Source organism: Tribolium madens, unplaced genomic scaffold (assembly GCF_015345945.1).
Source record: "Tribolium madens isolate multiple individuals breed KSU strain unplaced genomic scaffold, Tmad_KSU_1.1 Scaffold_97;HRSCAF=244;Tcas5.2_LG3a, whole genome shotgun sequence".
Taxonomy (NCBI): domain Eukaryota; kingdom Metazoa; phylum Arthropoda; class Insecta; order Coleoptera; family Tenebrionidae; genus Tribolium; species Tribolium madens.
The window spans coordinates 5,269,264-5,291,887 of record NW_025401069.1 but is presented as its reverse complement, the minus strand read 5'-3'; the positions used below and the strand labels follow the sequence as shown (position 1 = coordinate 5,291,887).

Here is a 22,624-nt window from a genome sequence, read left to right as displayed (position 1 = left end):
TAATAAACGGTGTACATATAAGAGTAATACAACATTGTTTTAATAATAATAATATTGAATATTTTTTAAACGGTATTAAACTTTTTACTCATCCCTTGTACATTTATTTCAACTTAGGGACTTTCAATCCGTCAAAATCCTACTAGACCAAATTCAAATTTCTAACCTACAAACACTATCAAGTTAAAGAACTTCTCGTTTTTAAAAAGTAATGATGAAAAGAATTTGTTCACCATGGTGGCTGTTCTTATTGCATTAAAGGCGGCAGTTGCATACACGTTTTACATCAGTGTTAAAACAGGGCAGTTTATTGTCACAAGTTTAGCCTTTCTTCTGACGACTGCTGGATCCTTCCTCAGTAGATTATATTTTTTGCTGTCTGTAATTCTAGAAGACTTTACAATATTTCTACAAGATGTGATATATCGCCTTCATGGTATAACAGAAGGAATTGTCTACATTTTTGAATGGGTGGCTGAAAAACTCAAATATTGTCAACAAGTAACTTATGTTTTAAAGTGGCTTTGTGAGGCCTTCACCGTTCCACTCAATGCAGTATACGGTATTGTGAATACAGTTAAACATGTGTTTGTTTTTCTGAAACACATTGGTATATTGTTTGGGGATGGAGTGTGGTTTATTATAGTCTTTATACCAAAAACTGTAATGTCCTTAGGGCCACTCACATACTACTACTTAAAAAATTTGTATGTTAATGTCTTAGATAGCATTTGTAGCAATGTTACAGTAGTTTATAAATTTGTTTTACACTCGATTTACAATTGTTACACCTTTGTCACAGATGTACCACTAGAATCTCTGATAGGTTTAATAATTGGACTATGTTTCTTGTACATTCTTCTCCAGTTCTATTCTGTTTTATTTCTGTACATTAAAAACAAAGTATCATCATTTTTTATAGCTTCAAGACTGAAGTACAATCATGTAAAAAGGGTAACTAGACGTGTTTTGTCTCGGTATACTTTAAGATATAGTTCTAAACAAATAATTGAATGTAAACCAAGTACAAATAATGATGAAAAAAATGAGGGTTATTGTGTAGTCTGTCAGGACAATTCAAAATGTGTTTTAGTCTTGCCTTGTAGACACCTATGTTTATGTGATGATTGTGCTCCAAGACTGATGCGGTATAGTGGGCAGTGTCCCATTTGCAGAAAACGCATTCGCTCCTCTATGAAGGTTTATACATAAAGGAAAATAATCCAGTCATGTTGAAAAAATTTGTTTTGAATGTTTTAGAGAATAAATTTTTTGTATGTTTGGGAAATGTGTTGTTTTATTTGTTGTAACACTTGACTACATTGAGTAAGGTAAAGAAGACATCAATTTTTGGCAATTTTTAATAACGTTAAAAACGAGGTAAAAAGTTAAAAAAAAATAAACACATGATCATCTGCTCCCACTTTTATCCTTCTGTAAAAACACAGTGAAGGTATTTTTTGTAATTTCTGTGACATAATTTTTGTCCATAACACTTCTCAAAGCCTTTGCACAAGCATCCATGTTCCACGTTGGTTTGAATTTTTTATCTTCCGACTACAAAAAAATCAAATTATTGTACTCCTAATACTCCTGAGGTATTATACCTTTATTAAACCTAAATGTACTAAAATTGTATTATTAACCAAACAAGAATTGTTAGTCTTTTCTGACCATGAAAACAATTCTTTATATAATCTTTCTGAACAAGAGAGTGCCAATGTTGAGACATTTTCTTTACTACTATTGGCAAGAGATGCTACTTTCATTAAAACTGGAATGAATATATTGACATCAATATCATCACCTTTCTGAAATTAAGAATGAGTAAAAATATTAAAACCCTGTTGAGAAAATACTTTCGCCTCTCTTAAAATCAGCTCATTTCTTGCATCGCCAAGTGCGATAAAAATTTCTTCAGTTGGCGAATTCAGAAAATCGCTGGCTGTTTTAGACTGAATAATTTCTTCTTCCATGTCACTTTCAGTGTGAGACACTTCTTCACTGCTTTCCTCCTCACTGTCTTCAGACTCATCTTCACTCAAACTGCCCAGAGAGTTAAGTTTTCCTAAAATTATATAATTTCGTTAATTAATAAAAATTCCCCAAACGGCGTACCAATTTGTTTAATTTCATTCTCAATCTGTTTTCTGCCTTCCTCCCCGAACTGATTGCCGTTCAAATTTAAAACTTTCAATTTACTTTTATTCGCCATAGCCTTAACCAACTGAAGCCCCCCTTTCAAACGAATCTCATTGTGGCCAAGAGTCAATTCCTCTAAGTTAGCATGGTCAGTTTTTAAAGCATCTGCGAGAGAAATAGCTCCTGCAGTCTTCAACAAACAATCACCAAAATTGATTTCTTTCAATTGTTGCAAATGTGGTAAAGCTTTAGCTATTGCCTCTGCCCCCTTTTCACCGATAGTATTGTCATTCAAGTTTAAAATTTGTAAATTTTTATTTTGGGTAAAAGCCTCAGATAGAGCTGATATGCCTATGTGGTAGATTCCATTCTGGGGCATTGCGATTTCTTCAAGTGTGCCAATCATCTATGAATAAATGTTACAAAACTGTATTTTTAGAACAAAAAATACCTTGAAAACTTCAGCAAGGGCTTTGGCTCCATCATTCTCAAGTCGGTTTCTGCCAGCGATAAAAACCTTCAGTTGTAGTGGTTTTCCGGTTTCTTTACTTGAGTTGTAGCAATCTGTTAGAGCTGATGCTAATAATTTACCACCTGTGATACCTAAGCCATTGTTGTTTAACTTAAGTTCTTCCAAAGCATAACATGAAGAGCTCCTCAAAAGAGCAGCAAGTCCTTCAACGCCAATAGGGCCAAATGCATTGTCACTCATGTCAAGTTCAGTCAAGCGTGCACCTGCTGTTACTAAACCACTTCCAAGAAATTCCTGAAATTTTACATTAATTTTCTTCTCTCAAATCAAAATTAAGTCGTACCAAAGCCTTTGGTATTTCTGTTTTCATTCTTCCTGTGAACATATCCTTCCATAGTGCTCTCTTAAATTCCGGATGTTTCTCCAATGTTTTCGCAATGCCTTTGGAAGCTTCTACTCCCAAAGTATTGCCTTCCAAGTTCAAGAACTGAAGGTTGGTACATTTTTCAATTTCTTCAATTACACTTTTCGCTGGGAATTTAATAAATATATTTATAATTCATGTAATGATAATGGATATAACCTTACCATCTTCCACTGTGTCAAGTTTCAAAGATTGGCCGGCAAAAGTGACGCCACTAGGGCTCACACGCGTGCCTTGTAAAGCATTGGTGAGGTCGTCTACATTAGTATTAGTCATTTTAATTCTTTAAGCAATACAGTTATTATTCAATAAGTTAAAATCGTTCACGCGTGTGAAACCGTTAGGATTTTTTGAAGTTGAACACAAATTCGGAAATTTTGACCTCTATATCCGTCATTAATAAATGTCATTTCCGTCATTACTCGTACACACTACACAGTTTAGCCATGCAAAAATACGAAAGTTCCTAAAATAACTGTATTTTCAGTATACGTGGAGGAATTGAAAATTTTTAGGAAATACAGTAGAACCTCAATTAAACAACAAAGTTTTTACTGAATCTAAAATTCTCATCCTTAAATAAAAACATTTATGACTATCATTCAAATTTACATCAAATTCATTTATAGTAATGTTAAAAATATTGGTGAGGATTATAGAATTTTTTTTAATAAATTCTCTTACGAAGTCAAGTTAAAAATTAACAATGAGAATTTACCAAATCTCAAAGAAGCACAATAACTATTAATATGTTTATAGGTACCTTTATTAGCATTTTTTTATTTTATGTAAGTAGGTACTCAATGGCTAAGAAACAAACCGAGACATAAAATCCATAAGTATAATAGGTATTTTCAATTATATTGGATTAAGCACAATGAAATATTGATGAAATTTAATTATTTTTACTTTAATTATGATTAATAATTGAATAATAAAATAATTAAAATTCATCACTGAAACAATAATAATTATTCTATTCAGTCTTCATAATATATGGCACTAAAACTCAGTTTTGTTTACAGTTATTTGTAAGATTGTAAAATCACTTTTTTTACTACAAACACTTAATTTGTATACCTACTCTAGAAAATTTGGCTTAGATGACAGAAATGAGAATACCTGGATATAGTATCTTTACTGATTATACAAAGGTGGGTTATAAAAACTAAAAATGCCCCAAGCCATAATAACTGACTCATTACTTTTAAAGATAGGAGAATACTTCTTTTATTGTGAGCAATTTCGGTTAATTAAGTTTCTATTCTAAAACGGATAACAATAAACTGTGCAACTTTTGTTCCAAGAAGTATTGTCAAATTGTCACATATCTTTAAAAATAACGCAGTCATGGTTTTTATAATCTAACGTGTATAAGGAATTGAATATTTTCGTTCTTACAATAAAATTTTAGACAATAATTTTTAGGCAATATTTTTTTTTGGGAATGACACAACCAACTTTTAATTCCTATTACAGTTCCAAAAATTTTTTAGATAATAAGTACCTACCTACCACATTTTGGTAACAATTAGTAAAAGCACTCAAGTGTTTCACTACTACCTAGTTAACAGAAAAGTCTACAAACCTATCTTCTACAGCTTCGCGGATGTTGCCTTAGTGGAATAATCATTAGTATATAAATTGTTACTTCTGGGCCAGGACATTTGGCGTCTTAAAAAACAAGACAAAATCTTACAAATTTAGCTGTTTGCCCAAAAGCAAACAACCAAAAAGGGCCCAAAACCTCTCAAAAATCATTAATTTTTATCCACCCCAAAAGTTCCAAAATATGTATAGACCACCAAAAATTGGGCACATGAAAAAACCGTTAAAATCTCCCAAAATAATGGAAAATTACCTCAAGAATGCCCTAAAAAACTAACAAAATACCTTGTTTTTACACATCCCAAAATGGCTTTTTACTTCTGGACCAGGACATTTGGCGTCTTCAAAAAACAAGGCAGAATCTTACAAATTCAGCTCTTCTCCCCAAAAGTACAAAATATCTGTAGACCACCAAAAATTGGGCACACGAAAAAAACTTTAAAACTACTTTAAGAACGCCCTAAAAAAACTAACAAAATGCCGTGTTTTTACATACTCCAAAATAGCTTTTTATTTCTGGACCAAGCCATTTGGCGCATGCATAAAAAAGTAAAAACAACACTAAATCAAGGAGGGTACTACGATATTTGACATCTTAAAAATCTAGACAGAATCTTAAAAAATTATGATTTCCAAAAAGTACCTAAACAACCGAAAAAGACATAAAATTCTTCAAAAATCATAATTTGTGCTTATTTTTTCATTACTTTGTCTTCTTTGTCTACATCGATTCTGAAAGCTTTATCTGTTTTTTCATAAATAAATCCCTCGGTTTGCAACACCCCAATATTCGACTATGCCTTCATGATAATTCTTGGATTCAGAATTAATAAAAATAAGTACAAAACATTCCCCGTTTTCATTCCGACTACAATCCGATCTATTCTTACAGCATCTCCTCTTTCACGACAGCTTATACCGTTTATAGGTATGTGTCTATCGAGAAAAATCATCGGCACGACCATCAATCCTGAATTCGTCTTCGACGCATGAGCCTTTGGCGAATCAACTTTTGGGGTGGATAAAAATTAATGATTTTTGAGAGGTTTTGGGCCCTTTTCGGTTGTTTGCTTTTGGGCAAACAGCTAAATTTGTAAGATTTTGCCTTGTTTTTTAAGACGCCAAATGTCCTGGCCCAGAAGTAACAATTTATATACTACTATCATTGTTTAGATTATCATAAAATATGATCATAAGTTAAAAGTAAAATTCAAATCAACGAAAAAATCATGTTCTCCACTATACGACAATAAAGCCGCCTTTGCCGGCCGCAGAAATAAATCATATTATGCTTTATTGCCTAATTAAATAAATTAAATACAAGTATAATTTTTGATAGTTTTGTATTTGTATTTTTACTATTATTCTGAACATTTCAATTAAATTTTAAATTTTTATAATGTTAATAACCATATTTTTAAACCAATCAAAGAAGTAAAAAAAAATATGTCTCGTTTTTATCGTAAGACAAACAAACAATTCGTAATAATTGAGTATAATTTAAACAATTGGGTAGTAAATAATTAGGTAATGTTAAACTAAAAAACATATTTAATATTCCATTGTGTATCAAATATTCATCAAATCATTGTAACTTGCCAAAAACTTGAAGAAACAAGTATTGATATATCATCATTTCCTATCTATCTAAACATTCTAAACTTTTTATACTGTAAATATTTGAAAGTCATTTATCTTATGATGATAGGTATGTTTCACAAATGCAGCTATCATTTTGTATTTATGCTTTAAAATACTTTTAAAAGTCGGAGTCATAGTTCAAACTTCAGTATTGTGTTATCGTTCCAAGCGGTGCGGTCTCATCGTTTGTACAGCCGGCAGTCGACGTGTGAAACATGGGCCTAATTTTAAAACTAGTTTTTGTGATTGGAACAGTTTTAATAGCTTACCAAGTCAGCAAATTATTTGAAACCCCACCTTTTCCAAAAATAGAAAACACTTGGTGGGGCCCCCGCGACCCATCGAAAGAAGACACATCAATTAAGCCTTTTAAAATCAATGTCTCTGACGAGGTAAGTGCAAACATAAAAACAACAATCCAATTAATGTTAAAAAGAAACATAGACAAAAAATATCATTCAATCAAGTTCTAGGTCACTGATTATTGTCGCGAACGAGACGGTACCCTCGATTACATAATCTCATATAATGTTTTATTAGGTTCTCAAGGACCTTCAGCATCGCTTAGCCAACGCGCGCCCATTCGTGCCCCCACTAGAAGGGGCCCAGCAGCACTACGGCATCAACACCAAACTTTTGAGTAAAATCGTCGAACACTGGAGGACCAAATACAATTGGAGAGAACGCGAAAAGTTCCTCAATCAGTATCCTCAATTTACGGTCAGCGTCCAAGGACTGCGACTCCACTACATTCACGTCAAACCCGCTAATCCTGGAAAACTCAAAGTCGTTCCTCTTCTTCTCCTCCATGGATGGCCCGGATCTGTCCGAGAATTCTACGACATAATCCCGCTTTTGACAAAACCCAGACAGGGCCACGATTTCGTCTTCGAAGTCATTATCCCATCTCTCCCCGGTTATGGATTTTCGGAAGCAGCTGTTCGTCCGGGTCTAGGTCCAATTGAAATGTCCGTCGTTTTTAAAAACCTCATGAGACGGATTGGTTTTGAGAAATTTTACATTCAAGGGGGCGACTGGGGTGCTCTTATTGTCCAAAACATGGCCACTTTATTCCCAGAACATGTTCTCGGAGTTCATTCCAATATGTGTTTTGTTAATACTCCTTTATCTAACTTGAAACTGTTTTTGGGTAGTCTTTACCCTCGTCTAATCGTATCAAAGGAGATGGAGCATACTATTTACCCCTTGTCAACTTTTTATTCAAATATGTTGCTGGAAATGGGGTACATGCATTTGCAAGCCACCAAACCCGATACCGTGGGGGTGGCTTTAAATGATTCTCCGGTAGGTCTGGCGGCTTATATTTTGGAAAAGTTTACTACTTGGACTAATCCTGAATGGAAAAATTTAGAAGACGGGGGATTAACAAAGAAATACAACTATAACGACCTTTTGGATAATGTTATGATCTACTGGGTCACTAACTCTATAACAACCTCAGTGCGACTTTACTCTGAAGCTTTCAATAAAGCTCAAATGAGTCTAGGAGTCGAAAGGTAAATTTGCTAGTAATGCTTACTGTGGATAAGTGTCATTATTTTTGCAGAATTCCGGTAAAAGTACCTAGTGCTTGTGCAGTATTTCCCAATGAAATTGCCCACCAGCCGCCTCCGCTTTTGAGTGAGAAATACCATAATCTGGTCCATTACAGTGAAAAGTCTGATGGTGGACATTTTGCTGCTTTTGAAGTACCGAAGATATTAGCCGAAGATATTTTTGTTGGTGTTGAGAAAATAATTGCTGCTAATTTACCAAAGAAATAATTTGTATATTTACCTTTTTTGTTATCTTTTTTATAAAAGGGTGTTGTGGAAAAGTGATTTTATTTTTATCAATCATTCAATCCCTACAAAAATACAAAGAATATTAAAAATTTTAAAACACAACAGGGTAAAAAAAAATAATAAAGAAAAACAAGTTAAGGTATTGCACAGAAACTTATTATTACTTTTTTTCTTTCAAATTTCTGTACATTCTGTATGTTTTTATTCTAACGAAACACACATTGATAATATCTGAGTCTAAATGGGTACTTATTACTTTATTAGTTATTATATTATTAACTTGAATAAAGCAGGGCTGCACTTGAAAAAATAATTACCCATTATATGTGATTATAAAAATTTAAATAAGCTAAACGTAGATTTCATTTTATTACAAAAGATTAACTTCTTGTCAAATATTGATTCTTAGAATATGAATTTGATTTTTGTTGTTTTTTTGTTTTTTACTTTTGCAACAGCAAAAAGTACTCACAAATTTGTGAAATTTAAAACTTCAAAATTCCCGTAGCTGTGAATCAGAAACGTTTAATGTTAATAGTTTAAAACTGTACAAAAAGCAAATTTTGTCTTAAATACACATTTTGTGGAAATTAAAAGTATATATATTATGTTTTTCAGTTTTTGATAATAACAAAACCAACAAATTGAACTTTTTAAGCCAAATGCATAATCTAACTTTCAGTACAACTTTAACGTTCACACCAGAACGGTCACGCACTTAAATTTAAACAATTTGAACAATTTAAAACATGAAGCTTGGTACAAAAATTGGTTTTATAACTGCCACAATTATAACAGCGTACCTAATTGGAAAATATTTACTAACCCCGACAATTCCTACATTAGAAAACACCTGGTGGGGTTCACGTGACCCAACAACAGAAGATACATCAATTAAACCGTTTAAAATTAACATTTCTGAAGAGGTAAGTGTAGAAAACACAATAAAAAAATACACAAAATGTAATTTTCTATAAAGGTGCTACAAGACCTTCAACACCGACTAACAAACGCAAAACTGACACCTCCGTTAGAAGGCATTCAACACCAATACGGGCTAAACACCAAACTTTTGAGCAAAATTGTGACTTATTGGCGCACGAAATATGACTGGAAAGCCCGTGAAAAATTCTTAAATCAGTATCCCCAATTCATAGTGAGTGTCCAAGGCTTGCGACTCCACTACATTCACGTAAAACCCAAAAAAACTGAAAATGTCAAAATCCTCCCTATTCTTTTACTCCATGGTTGGCCTGGTTCAGTTCGCGAGTTTTATTCCACAATCCAACTTTTGACAAAACCCACAAAAGGGGGCAACTTCATTTTTGAAGTGATTGTTCCATCTCTTCCCGGGTATGGATTTTCGGAAGCAGCAATTCGCCCGGGTTTAGGTCCAATTGAAATGGCTGTGATTTTCAAAAATTTCATGAAACGATTGGGACATGAGAAATATTTTGTCCAAGGAGGTGATTGGGGGGCTCTTATTGCCCAACAAATGGCAGTTTTATTCCCAGAGCAAGTCCTCGGGATTCACTCCAATCTGTGTTTTGATACTTCACTTTTATCGGCTTTGAAATTAGGATTGGGTAGTCTGTATCCGCCTTGGGTAGTGCGCAAAAAATTCGAACACAAATTATACCCTCTGATGTCATTCGTCATGAATTTGCTAGAAGAAACAGGCTACCTGGATATACAAGTCAGTAAACCTGACACGGTTGGAGTAGCTTTAAATGATTCTCCGGTAGGTTTAGCCGCATACATTTTAGAAAAATTTATTACTTGGACCAACCCTGATTGGAAAAATTTGGAAGATGGTGGACTGCTGAAAAAGTACACCTATGATGATCTTTTGGATAATATTATGATTTACTGGGTTAGTGGGTCTATTACGACTTCAATGAGACTTTATTCTCATGCTCTGGATAATGTAATGACAATTATAAATGTTCAAAGGTAAATTTAAAATAACATTTAATGTTGATTTAAGCGAGTATTTTTAGGATTCCTGTAAACGTCCCGAGTGCTTGTGCAATATTTCCTAATGAAATTTTCCCACAACCTGGTGAATTGTTGAGAGGAAAGTATCCCAATCTTGTTCATGTTAGTGAAAATTTCGATGGGGGGCATTTTCCAGCATTTGAACTGCCTCATGTTTTCGCTAAAGACATTTTTGTCGCAACAGAAAAGATATTGCAAGCTAATGTTCAACGAAAATAAAATGTTAATATTTCAATGATAAAAATGTTGTTTCCTTATAAAATTTATATCATTATTATAAACACAACTACTACAAAATGATTTTTAAGTCTCTAAATCAATGGTTTGTAAAATCGCTAAAATTAATTGTACCTACTTAATATATTAAACAAAATTGTAGACAAAATTTAACTATTCAAGTGAAAACAAAATTTGTTTAATTTTTATTTATTTTAAATAATAGTATATTATAATACTAGTTTATAAGCAAGCCTTTAACACACGCACGACGGGTTTAAAAGCACGACGCGTCAGCGTAAGTGTTTTAAAGGCGCTTATAAACGAGTGTTATAGGCTATTTTTTATTATACTTGCCCATTTACGATCTTTTATGAGCATTGAAAAAATGTGAATTTACACAATAAAATTATCAAAGGTTGTTTGTGAATCGTTTTCGTAGAGACGGTTACTAGTTTATGTTGTTAAGCACATTTTTTCACGTTGTAATTGGTCCATACATTTCACTATTTCTTGTTACCTAGACAACTTTAAAATTTCAGCGTGCTATAAAGGCCAAATAACGCACGCTGCAGCGTGGTTTAATTTAGGATTATGATGCAGGTATAATAAAAAATGATATTTTATAACAAATTTATTTTGAGTTTGTGGTGACACCAGTGGCTTTTAAAAAAAATACAGAAGCATACTTTACTTTATCAAAAATGATATGATCAAGCAAAATAATAAAATGAATTATGCAAATCAGTTTGTTTTAATCATTCCTTATAAAAATGGTGATTATTTTTATGGAATTCATTAAATTTTCAAGTTATATATGTGATTATAATGATATATTCGAATATACCAGAAGACATCCATCATTCAAGCAAGAAACTGAAATTCTAAAACGAATGATTTTTTTCTATTTTGCGCTTATATGCAGTTTTTAAAGAAAACAAAAACTTCTAGAAATTGTGCTATTTGATGCCACGTGGCAGTGTTATTCATAAAGAAGTTCAACTCGAACTGTAATTTTTGTCATTGTGCGTAATCTGAAGTCTCAAGACTGTTTCATGTTCGATATGAATATTCTGGAAATTGGTAATTTTATTGAAAGCATAAAAACATAAAATACACTAGGCTGTCAACGCACTATGAAAAGCTATCCACGCACCTAAACCGTTATTAAAGACCAAAATAGAAAAAATAAAATTTTCACACACACGTCGTTAAAACATAAAATTATGTCAATCTTTATGTTGTGTAATTGTAAAATTAAAACCGTGATAAGCAACGTATCACCCTACGGTTGATTTGTTTGAAATTTCTGCTATTACAACTTATAAAGAATTGTTTAATTAACTTTTCGTGATACTTGTTGATTGTTGGCATATTTGTAGGTACTGTCTGCATACTTTAAAATCTTTACTGTCGATGTGGTCTCGATTTTACAACATTCAACCGCGCCTGTTATTTGCATTATATCGGCCTAGTTTCTTACATCCATATTTACAATAAAATAAACTTTATAATATTATTATTATTAAAAAAAAAACTGTGCAAAATTATGCAAAAATATTATTATTAGGTACAGCAAGAATTTTTAAAGGTTTGAATATTGACATTTGTTATATCCCAATTTTAATTGAAGGAAAATTAATTTTGGTACTACAGTACGAGGGTTGTTTGATGAATAACTTGGTTTGATATTAAAGACATTGATTTGAATTTTGCAAAGGACTTTATTTTTCGACGTAGTCTCCTCGAAGTTCAACGCACTTGCCCCAACGTTTCTCAAGTTTCTTTATCCCTTCGCGGAAGTGATTTTCTTCGAGCCCTTCAAAATAGTCGTTTACGCACTTTATAACTTCTTCGTTTGATTGAAATTTTTGCCCAGCCAAGAATGTTTTAAGTTTTGGGAACAGATGATAATCGGAGGGAGCCAAATCCGGCGAATAAGGTGGGTGGGGAAGAACTTGAAACTTTAAATCGGACAATTTTTGATTCGCAACACGACTTGAATGCACCGGTGCATTGTCGTGGTGGAACAACACTTTCTTTTTTGCCATTCCGGGACGTTTCTCTCCAATGACCGTCTTTAACTTGTCCAAAAGGGCTGCATAGTAGTCTCCAGTAATAGTTTTTCCCTTTTCGAGATAATCTATTAACAGAATTCCTTTTGCGTCCCAAAAAACTGACGCCATGACTTTTCCTGCGGACGGGACAGTTTTTGCCTTTTTCGGGGTTGGTTCACCAGGTGCAGTCCATTGTTTGGACTGCTGTTTTGTTTCTGGGGTGTAGTGGTGAATCCAAGTTTCATCCATGGTTACAAAACGACGCAAGAAGTCCGTTGAATCTTTCTTAAAAATTTCCAAACACTCGGCTGATGTTGTCATTCGAATTCGTTTTTGCTCAGGTGTAAGCAAGCGCGGCACCCACCTTGCACAAATTTTTTTCATATGTAATTCATGGTGCAAAATAAAATGAACTCGCTCGGTTGAGATGCCTATAGCTTCTCCTAACTCACGCACTTTCACCCGTCTGTCAGCCAAAACCATATCATGGACTTTGTCGATTATTTTCGGTACGACTGCAGTTTTTGGCCCACCAGAACGTGGTGCGTCTTCGATGCTTGTTCTGCCACGCTTGAATTCATTAACCCAAAGACGAACGGCTTCATAAGAAGGACATGAGTCGCCCAACGTTCGAAAAATTCTTTCATGGATTTCCTTTGCTGTTTTTCCTTCCAAAAAAAAGAACTGGATCACACCACGAATTGCAATTTTATCCATTTTTCACAATAACTCGACAATCTAAACTTAAAATAATTCTACAACAACAAATTACTCACAGAATTCGTTGAGATTTTACAAGTGTCATTTATAGGAAGGCTACTTGATGTTTACATATAAAGTTATGGTTGTCACTTTTTAAAACTATGCGAACCAAGTTATTCATCAAACTACCCTCGTAGATTATCCGAACCCACGGTAATTCAATTCTACAGTAATACAAACCACTTTCTAGTTCCAATAATTCGGACATAAATCGGATCCTTAACTTTTCCAGTAAAAGTTGTCTTTCAAAAGTTTATATTTACAACTCTGCATTTATTATTTTATTTCAGCCTTAGCCTTAGTCTTTGTTTATTAAACAATTCACACCTTATATTTAGATACAGCCAAGATGTAATTACATGATCTGAAAAAAAAAAACACACTTTGGATATTTTCCAAAGACCAGATATTTTATTGAAAAAACTAAATCAAGGTAGTAATCAGCCCCAGCCTTAGCAAAGATTATGGGAATTGCACAGTACGAATCTTCGAATTTTCGATATAAAAACACAACAAAGAAAAAATTAGGAGATTTGTTTTTTTAAAGCGAATTACAATAGCAGAACGTAAAAAAAAACTGTGAAGCCGCTCACGAGCAGTAGAAAAAGTCTTATTTTCAAGATTATTCCCCAACAAAAAAATTAAAAGTAACAAAAATATACGTTTTTTTTTCTCAAAATTTTATACACATTAAGTAGGAGTTTTCTAGTTTATTTTTATATGTATTATTGAAATAAATAATTAATTCTATAAGCTGTTTCTTATAAAAAAAGAAATTCTATAATCCGAATAATGCATACTTCGGATTATCGAGGTCGCACTGTACTTAATTTTATATACCTAAATAAGGAACAAAACTGAGTTTTAACAGTTTTTTTTGTAGACGCTCCCCCACTATGTTGGCCATTTTTTTTATTAATAAGAGGTGTGAATTCATATTTTGAGAGTTTTAACAAAAAAATGTTGTTTGTAACATGTATCTAAAACGTTTTTGCGAACCTATCTCTTATTCCAGAGCAATTATTTGTATGCAAAAACTGTATTTTAGGTACTTGTAACAAAAATAAGTATATTGCTATATGTATTTATTTATTTTAATTAATTTAGCGGAAGAAAATTGGATATTAAAAATGCATTTTTCATTAGTTAAGTAAGTTAAACATTGATGTGTTTTGCCCTGATAATGCCAACATGTTTGAAGAAACACGTATTGACAATATTACAAAGTTGGTGTTTTCGCTTGTTGTTTAGCATCCAAAAAATGAATTTTATACAAATTAGCAGTTCTAATAGTAAGTAATAGGTCGAAGACAAAGTATTACGTATGTGATGTCAACATAAATTTCGTAAATTCAAAGTCTTATTTATTTTAGACTTAGATAAATTCTGTTGTTAACTTTTCCTGTTTTTATTTTGTTATTTGACATTTACATTAAATACTACTCCTAAAATAATAACTCATACCGCTTCCATTATCAAAAATTTTAGACTTCTGGAAGAAGTGTGACTAGCAAATTGTTATCATGCAGACAACAAACAATAAATCTCGAATAATCATCATGAAATATAAATTTAGTTTTGTTTCGTAACCAAACTGCTTAGTCATATCAGTTTTATCTAATTTATCTGTTTATTTGCAGGTCACTAAAAGAAGTTACGAGTAGGATTCATACACGCACACCTGAATGTTATTGTATTGTACTATCTATACGAGTATGTGACAAAACTACGTCCCTAATTAAAAGTTAAAGTTTGAACAATATATATTTAACATGGGTTGTGGTTGTGTTATTCTAACAGCTATTGCTGTTATTTTCATATTAAAGTTTGTAAATAAAATAAAGCGGTTTTTCAAAATACCTACTGTGCCGTATTTAGAAGAAACCTGGTGGGGACCTAGAGACAAATCAGAAGAAGATACTTCAATTCAGCCATTCACTGTTAAAGTACCCGACGAGGTAATTAATTAAATTATTAAATATTTTTTGTTTGTATATATAGTTTTTAGAGAATCAAAATCCGACGTAGTCCTTGTTTGCACTTTGATAAAAAATAATAATTTTCTTATCTAAGTTGCCTATTTTATGTTTTGCTGTATGCGCATTTTGACAATTTTCTATTTATAGAATACGTAATAATACTTTATTTCAAGGTAATAACAGATCTTCAACAAAGGCTACAAAACGCGAGGTCACTAACTCCGCCTTTGGAAGGCATTCAACAGCAATACGGCATCAACACAAACCTTCTAAAAAAAATTGTTGATTTTTGGCGCAATGAATACAACTGGAAAGAACGTGAAACCTTCCTCAACAAATTCCCCCAATTTACGGTCAGCGTTCAAGGATTACGAATACACTACATCCACGTAAAACCCGAAAAAACCGACGGTTTAAAAGTTCTGCCCTTACTAATGTTGCATGGATGGCCTGGATCCGTTCGGGAATTCTACGAAATCATTCCTCTTTTGACCAAACCGCAACCAGGTCGCAACTTTGTCTTCGAAGTTATAGCACCATCACTTCCCGGTTATGGGTTTTCTGAAGCTGCAGTACGACCTGGTCTTGGGGCCGTCCAAGTGGCAGTGTTGTTCAAAAATTTCATGAATAGACTTGGTTTCGAGAAATATTACATTCAAGGAGGAGATTGGGGGGCTGTTATAATACAGCATATGGCCACTTTATTCCCTGAAAAAATTCTGGGACTTCACTCAAATATGTGTTTTATCAATACGTTAATGTCGAATATCAAACTGTTTTTGTTCAGTTTTTATCCAACTTTGATTGTGAAGCAGGAGCACGTCCACAAGGTGTATCCCATGTCGTCAAAATTTGCACAAAGATTGCTTGAATCTGGTTATATGCATTTACAGGCTACGAAACCTGATACTGTGGGTAAGATTGCTTCAATTTTACCACTGTTTGAAAAATATTAACTAATTTCTTGTTAGGTGTGGCTCTTAATGATTCTCCAATAGGCCTTGCCGCTTATATTTTGGAAAAATTCATAACATGGACAAATCCAGCTTGGAGGGACTTGGAAGATGGTGGTTTAACCAAAAAATATACTTATACTAATTTGCTAGATAACGTAATGATTTATTGGGTTACCAATTCGATAACAACTTCTATGAGATTATACGCGGAAACTTTGAACAAAAACCAGACCAAACTCGGAGTTGCAACGTAACTTTTTTGGATAATTTTTCTTTTTTTGATTTTTTGTTTTAGTATTCCGACCACAGTTCCAACAGCTTGTGCAAGATTTACTTACGATATATCATACAGTCCAACTGCTCTTTTAAAAGAAAAATACAAGAATATCGTGTATGAAGCTGATTATGATGCAGGTCATTTTCCAGCTTTCGAAGAGCCAGAGCTGTTGGCTAAAGATATCTACCAAGGGATTGAGAAAATTGAATTGTTCCACAAAAACAGTGATCACTTGAATTAGAAAAGAGTTTGATGGTGATGAAAATATTATATGGTTCTAATAATAATAATAAATATTGTTGTATAAAGTTTTTAGTTCGTTGTACAGAAAATACTTTTACTTCTTTTCGATCTCAAATTTGGAAAATAAATCATTTTCAGTGTAACAACATGCCGGTAATTTGATTCAATCTTTTTCAGTAGCCATGAGAATTGATAAATCACATAAAAGGCTTTCGCTTTGGATTTACGACTAAAATCATTATAATTTAGTGAATTTGCCGTCTGGAAATTATTCTGAGGAAGACTCTGTAAGTTTTACAGAAATGCGCTAAAGTCTGTATATAATAAGTAATAAGAATAGTAACAAATTTCACTAATTTTTATTCAAAAATAAATGAGTTTTTTTATAATGTCTTCTAAGAGTCATGGTTGTTATATTTTGAGTTAGTTAAGAATTTTTTTCTATTATTTCTGAAACATCTGTCTTTATTTTAAACGTACAACATACCTACTGGTATATGAAGTGGTGCAAAACTAGAAATCGCCTGCTTTTTTGATTAAATAAAAAAATCAACACAACTTTATGTAAAATGAAATTTTTATAACTTACTCGTAAATACAACAAATTAAGTTTGTTTGGCATGATAATTTTCAAATTTTTCAACTGCCATAAACACATCTTTACTGAAAATTTCAGGTAACTGGAATGCTGCAAAATGTCCTCCATCGTAATCTGATAGATGAAGTAATTTGGGGTAGAGTTCATTTAAAACTCCGTCAGCGGCGTAAAAATCATTTTTAAACCTAGCACATGCACTAGGAACTTGTATTGGCATTCTAAAATACCAACAGTGTTACATATAAATAAAATACTTATTTTATGCAAATACCTGGTAATTCCCAAACCCATGTGTTTTTTATTAAATGTTTCAGAATACAGTCTCATAGCAGTCGGCATTGATCCCTTAATCCAATAAACCATCACATTATCCAAAAGATCAGCATAATTATAATACTCTTTCAAGCCTCCGTCTTCACGTTTTTGATGAGTTACATTGGTCCCAGTGGTAAATTTCTCAAGAATATAGGCTGCCAGCCCTACTGGAGAATCTCTCAAAGCCACACCTAGAAAAAAATATAAATCTTGTATTAAAACAAGATTTTTTCCCACCAATAGTGTCAGGTTTTGTAGCTTGAATATGAAGATATCCAGTCTCAAGTGCCCTCTGGCTTAGAAAATCCGGCACTGAATAGATTCGGTCCACATGTTCAGGTCTCGTAACTAAAGAGGGAAAAATCGTACCGAACAATAATTTCAAAGCCGCCAAAGGAGTGAACACCACACACATATTCGAGTGAAATCCGGCAACAACCTCAGGATACAAAACCGCCAAATGGTGCAAAACAATATGCCCAAAATCCCCGCCTTGAACGTAATACTTCTCAAACCCTAACCGTTTCATTAAATTTTTGAAAACTCCAGCCATTTGGGCCGCACCCAAACCTGGCCGAACTGCGCCTTGGGAAAATCCGTACCCAGGAAGCGATGCTACAATGACCTCAAAAACAAAATTTTTGTCTTTTTGAGGCGTTGTGAGTAAAGGAATGGCTTCGTAGAACTCGCGGACGGATCCGGGCCATCCGTGGAGAAGCAAAAGTGGCAAGACTTTGAGATTGGTGGGTTTGGGTTTAACATGGATGTAGTGAATATCGATGCCTTGAATATTCGTGAGATATTGGGGGTATTTGTTAAAGAGTTTTTCACGCTCTCTCCAGTTGTATTTTGTTCGCCAAAATGTCACAATTTCATTTAATAAATTGGTGTTCATCCCGTATTGTTGTTGGGTTCCTTCAAGGGGAGGAGTGAATGGGCGGGCATGGTCCAAACGATATTGCAAGTCACGTAGATCCTTAAAACAACTGCGTTTTGATATCATATCTAATATTTTTTTTAAACAATTGTCTGCACTATTCACAGACGGTGCAAAGTTTAAACAAAAATCGCAAAATTATAAAAGTAAAAGTGTTTGTTTCTTTTACAAAAAATAAATATAATTTTTAAACTGATTTTTTAAATTACCCAAGGTATTTTTTTATAGTGAAACCCAAGGTTTTCTTATAAATAATACGAACCTGTTCAGAAACATTAACTGTAAAAGGACGAATTGATTTATCTTCCTTGGAAGGATCCCCGCTCCCCCACCACGGCTCTTCTAATTTTGGTGGCAGCGGCGGTTTTAATAAATTATTAATTTTATAACCACCAAAAGCAATAATAACTGCAAAAATCGCTAAAACTTTCCACCGAATTCCCATTTTTTTATCATAAAATTGGCGTGCAACAGAACTCTCTAAAAACTTTAAACTAAATTATAATTCGGATCTATTATCAACTACGACTGAAGTCGGAACAAGGCGAAGTTTAATATAGTTACCGAAAACTTAAACACACATGCTGATAAACCTGAAAAATCAAGATAAGATAATTGACTAATAAAATTTTGATTTCTATAATTAAATACCCCATGTTTTAATTCCGCTTGAACTTTTTTAAATTTTGTGAATAGGTCTACAATTTAATATATTACTGCAACAGTTTTGTGTTTTTCTGATTTTGTACTGACAATAAATTTTAAAAACAGTTCAAAAATGTTTCATTGCTTTTTCTATGTCAATATAAACGATAACGTTGTTTCTTTATGATTTCTACGTATAATGTGTTGCATTTTGTTGGCCATTACCAAATTGGTAGACCCTGAATCTAATCATCGGATTGGCAGGAAAACTATCATTTTATCGTGCCACTCTTCGCCTCATGTGAGCTACCTAAACTTCCATCATAGATAAAACTTGACTTTTGCCGAATCACCAACTCGATTTCGTTGATTATAACAGCCAGTGATGAGTGAAATCCATAAGTGATAACCGAATTAAAGATGAATGCGTTAATTAAATTTGTTGTTCTGTTAATCGCGTTGGCAGTAGGTAACGTAATTTATAAAATAAATATTAATGAGCCGGTAAAAGTGCCTCCGGAAACGTGGTGGGGGTCGGGAGATCCTTCGAAAGAAGATAGAAGTATTGTTCCATTCAAAATTCAAGTGCCCAATCAGGTAATGACTTGCAAAAATATGAAGAAAAAGTTTTCAGAGTACGAGAATAACACCATGTTTAGTTACAAAGTCCGCATTATTAAGATTCATTATTTTTGTAATCACCAAGTAAAACAAGGACAAATAGACGATTAAGTATAAAAATACATATACCTGATTACCTACCTAAATAAATACAACTTATCAAAGCTACTAGTATTCAATATTTACTAACTTTTATATTAACTATATTTGTAATGTGGGCTTTATTTTAATTTAAAAATGACTTAGGCAAATTTTTATTTTAACACTAATTTACACACCTATTTACAAAAAAAAGAATATTTTCTTTCTTCGCTGGAAGAATTGCTTTGTTTCAGGTTTTGGAAGACTTGAGACAAAGACTGAAAAATGCTCGTGAATTCGCGCCTCCTCTCGAAGGGGTTCACCAGCACTACGGCATAAATACAAACCTATTAAAAGAAATAGTCAATTATTGGCTCACGAAATATGACTGGAGAGAACGGGAGAAATTCCTCAACCAATACCCTCAGTTCAAAACAAACATACAAGGCTTGGACATCCATTTTATCCACGTTAAACCTAAAAATATACCCAATGGGGTTAAAATACAGCCTTTACTTCTTGTCCATGGCTGGCCCGGTTCTGTTCGGGAGTTCTACGAGATAATTCCGCTCCTCACCACCGCCCAAAAAGACAAAAAAATCGTTTTTGAAGTCATTATTCCATCTTTGCCTGGGTATGGATTTTCACAAGCGACAGTTAGACCGGGTCTAGGAGCACATCAAACGGCTGTGATTTTTAAAAATTTGATGAAACGGCTAGGTTTTGATAGCTACTATGCCCAGGGGGGTGATTGGGGTTCAGCCGTCGTGTCCGCAATGGCGTAGTATTACCCAGATAGAGTCAAAGGGATTCATTTGAATATGTGTGTCTCGAACAGTCACTTGTCCAAGTTGAAGTTGCTTGCTGGAAGTGTGTGGCCAAGTTTGGTTGTCGAAGAGAAGCATAAACACAAGTTATATCCACTGTCTAAATATTTCTCCAATGTGTTGTTGGAATTTGGTTATATGCATCTTCAAGCCACTAAACCTGATACTATTGGTAGGTAAAGCAGAAAAAAATTAGAAATATAGTAACACAACATTCCGGAGTAATAATAACTTCACAGTCTTTGCGATATACTCGAAAATAAATAAAAACTTATTGTTTTCAGGTGTCGCTCTGAACGATTCTCCTGTTGGATTATCAGCGTATATTTTTGAAAAGTTCACCACTTGGACTAATCCGGAATGGAAAAATCGAGCCGATGGAGGGTTATTAGAAAGGTTCACTTATGACAAAATTCTAGACAACATTATGATTTATTGGGTAACCAATTCGATAACAACGTCTATGCGATTTTATGCAGAATCACTTAACAAAGAAAACAATGTCTTTGATGATAGGTAAAATTTAAAGTTTCTTAAAACTTGTTGCTATAACTTCGATTTTGCAGAGCGGTAATCACTGTTCCTTCAGCTTGTGCTCTTTTTGACCATGAAGTTATTTATCAACCTGTATCCATCTTCAAAGATAGATTTGCCAAACTGGTGCAAGTTAATGAATATGATGGTGGGCATTTTGCCGCCTTTGAAGTTCCTAAATCGCTAGCAAAAGATATATGGTTAGCTGTTTCAAAGTTTGAAGAACCTCCAAAATCAAACAAATAATAAGAATTTTGTTTTTTGATATTTGAATAAATTTTGTACGAAAATTTGTTTTACGATTGAAATTTGTTAAAAAAGCCAGAAATAATAAATTTGTATTTTTTGGACTTGCATTTTATTTGTGATAATTTTGCAACAAATTGTGTTTTGGTATTTATACATTCGCTCTGTAATCTGCGTCAAAAGATTACTGTAAATTACAGTAAATTCGATAAAAATTTCATTTGAATTTGGTTACAAATGACTACATTTTTTATATCAACTGTTACAAATTTGATTAATGAATAATCATTATTATTTTTATGACATAAATAATTTTAATTTTTTTTTAATACTCAACAGGGCTATTAATTTTATCTGTTATTGCAATAGTTTTGTGTTGTTAATAAAGATATCACGCGTTTTTAGAGATAAAATATTTTAAATAAAACGTGTAACAACCTAATAACATACCTGAAATGCATAAAATCACGACTAAAGTAGGTAATCTACTTAGCAAGACATGATTGTATGTACATATAGGTACATTACATAAAAAATGCTTGTTATAAAAATTTAAAGATTTTAATTCCGATGAATAAATGTTTGAATCTTTTAAAAAATGTTTAATAATAAGTATTTATGCAACAAGTTGCAAAAAACAGCCATTTTGCATCGTTCTTCATTCCAATTTGGTTGTGAAAAGCATACAGGGTGCGCCAGAACTCGCGCCCCAGAGAAAAATGCCATATAAGGTAAGATACCAGGAAATGGAAAAAATGTTTAAAAAATTTTATCTATAAAAATTTCGAAGTTACGAGTATGACGGTTTAAAGTTTGCACTTTGACTCTATTTATTTCTGTTAGAACAATAATTTTCTAAGTTTTTTTGCTATAGGCTATTAAAAGAGGAAACAAGGAAGCTGTATCCTAAATTGTAACTATGTTCAATGTTATTTGTGGCTTTTATTGTCAAAAGTTTCGTCCCTTTACTAAATAATTGTAAAAAAAAACATATACAAGATCATCATTATCATTAAATAGATATAAAAAAATGTCAAATGTCAAAAAATAAATATCAAAATGTTTTGACAGATAGAATTTTTTAAACATTTTCTTCATGTTCCTGATATCTTAGCTTACTTAAAAATGTTCTCTGGGGCGCGAGTTCTGGCGCAGCCTGTATAGGCAGGTATCAATTTCGAATTTTAAATCTGTGATTTCAATAATTTTCCAAAATCATACTAGTGTTGCTATGAAAATA

General features: G+C 33.0%; 7 protein-coding genes across 9 annotated transcripts; 5 read left to right on the top strand and 2 right to left on the bottom strand.

The window, feature by feature from the left end:
* Nucleotides 1–154: 154 nt before the first annotated feature.
* LOC123014175 lies at nucleotides 155–1,288 on the top strand. Its single transcript, XM_044413126.1, has one exon. The coding sequence runs from the start codon at nucleotides 235–237 to the stop codon at nucleotides 1,210–1,212; it is 978 nt and encodes a 325-aa protein (XP_044269061.1). The 5' UTR covers nucleotides 155–234; the 3' UTR covers nucleotides 1,213–1,288.
* Nucleotides 1,289–1,343: 55 nt separating this feature from the next.
* Nucleotides 1,344–3,482, bottom strand: LOC123014174 (ran GTPase-activating protein 1). Its single transcript, XM_044413125.1, has 7 exons — nucleotides 3,203–3,482; nucleotides 2,958–3,145; nucleotides 2,594–2,908; nucleotides 2,119–2,548; nucleotides 1,860–2,068; nucleotides 1,608–1,811; nucleotides 1,344–1,557 (listed from the first exon to the last, which is right to left on the bottom strand). The coding sequence occupies exons 1-7, from the start codon at nucleotides 3,312–3,314 to the stop codon at nucleotides 1,411–1,413; spliced, it is 1,605 nt and encodes a 534-aa protein (XP_044269060.1). The 5' UTR covers nucleotides 3,315–3,482; the 3' UTR covers nucleotides 1,344–1,410.
* A 2,870-nt stretch (nucleotides 3,483–6,352) lies between these two features.
* Nucleotides 6,353–8,124, top strand: LOC123014274 (juvenile hormone epoxide hydrolase 1-like). Its single transcript, XM_044413301.1, has 3 exons — nucleotides 6,353–6,679; nucleotides 6,828–7,804; nucleotides 7,855–8,124. The coding sequence occupies exons 1-3, from the start codon at nucleotides 6,503–6,505 to the stop codon at nucleotides 8,069–8,071; spliced, it is 1,371 nt and encodes a 456-aa protein (XP_044269236.1). The 5' UTR covers nucleotides 6,353–6,502; the 3' UTR covers nucleotides 8,072–8,124.
* A 668-nt stretch (nucleotides 8,125–8,792) lies between these two features.
* LOC123014595 (juvenile hormone epoxide hydrolase 1-like) lies at nucleotides 8,793–10,436 on the top strand. The gene is made up of 3 exons (XM_044413788.1): nucleotides 8,793–9,018; nucleotides 9,072–10,045; nucleotides 10,093–10,436. The coding sequence occupies exons 1-3, from the start codon at nucleotides 8,842–8,844 to the stop codon at nucleotides 10,307–10,309; spliced, it is 1,368 nt and encodes a 455-aa protein (XP_044269723.1). The 5' UTR covers nucleotides 8,793–8,841; the 3' UTR covers nucleotides 10,310–10,436.
* Nucleotides 10,437–14,764: 4,328 nt separating this feature from the next.
* On the top strand, nucleotides 14,765–16,723 carry LOC123014930 (juvenile hormone epoxide hydrolase 2-like). 2 transcript variants are annotated; one of them, XM_044414250.1, is made up of 5 exons: nucleotides 14,765–15,083; nucleotides 15,278–16,019; nucleotides 16,076–16,310; nucleotides 16,356–16,592; nucleotides 16,647–16,723. In XM_044414250.1, exons 1-4 carry the CDS (start codon nucleotides 14,898–14,900, stop codon nucleotides 16,576–16,578), a joined length of 1,386 nt encoding a protein of 461 aa, XP_044270185.1. In that variant the 5' UTR covers nucleotides 14,765–14,897; the 3' UTR covers nucleotides 16,579–16,592; nucleotides 16,647–16,723. The 2 variants fall into 2 exon arrangements, with proteins under 2 accessions (XP_044270185.1, XP_044270184.1); XM_044414249.1 differs by having other exon boundaries at nucleotides 16,356–16,723.
* Nucleotides 16,724–16,923: 200 nt separating this feature from the next.
* Nucleotides 16,924–19,161, bottom strand: LOC123014932 (juvenile hormone epoxide hydrolase 1-like). Of its 2 annotated transcripts, XM_044414253.1 has the most exons (6): nucleotides 19,082–19,161; nucleotides 18,693–19,023; nucleotides 17,731–18,469; nucleotides 17,450–17,684; nucleotides 17,170–17,396; nucleotides 16,924–17,107 (listed from the first exon to the last, which is right to left on the bottom strand). In XM_044414253.1, exons 2-5 carry the CDS (start codon nucleotides 18,873–18,875, stop codon nucleotides 17,186–17,188), a joined length of 1,368 nt encoding a protein of 455 aa, XP_044270188.1. In that variant the 5' UTR covers nucleotides 18,876–19,023; nucleotides 19,082–19,161; the 3' UTR covers nucleotides 16,924–17,107; nucleotides 17,170–17,185. The 2 variants fall into 2 exon arrangements, with proteins under 2 accessions (XP_044270188.1, XP_044270187.1); XM_044414252.1 differs by having other exon boundaries at nucleotides 16,924–17,396; nucleotides 19,082–19,160.
* A 147-nt stretch (nucleotides 19,162–19,308) lies between these two features.
* LOC123014931 (juvenile hormone epoxide hydrolase 1-like) lies at nucleotides 19,309–21,488 on the top strand. The gene is given in 4 exon segments (XM_044414251.1): nucleotides 19,309–19,672; nucleotides 20,032–20,776; nucleotides 20,889–21,120; nucleotides 21,171–21,488. Coding segments are annotated over 4 exon segments (1,368 nt in total). The 5' UTR covers nucleotides 19,309–19,495; the 3' UTR covers nucleotides 21,385–21,488.
* Nucleotides 21,489–22,624: the final 1,136 nt, after the last annotated feature.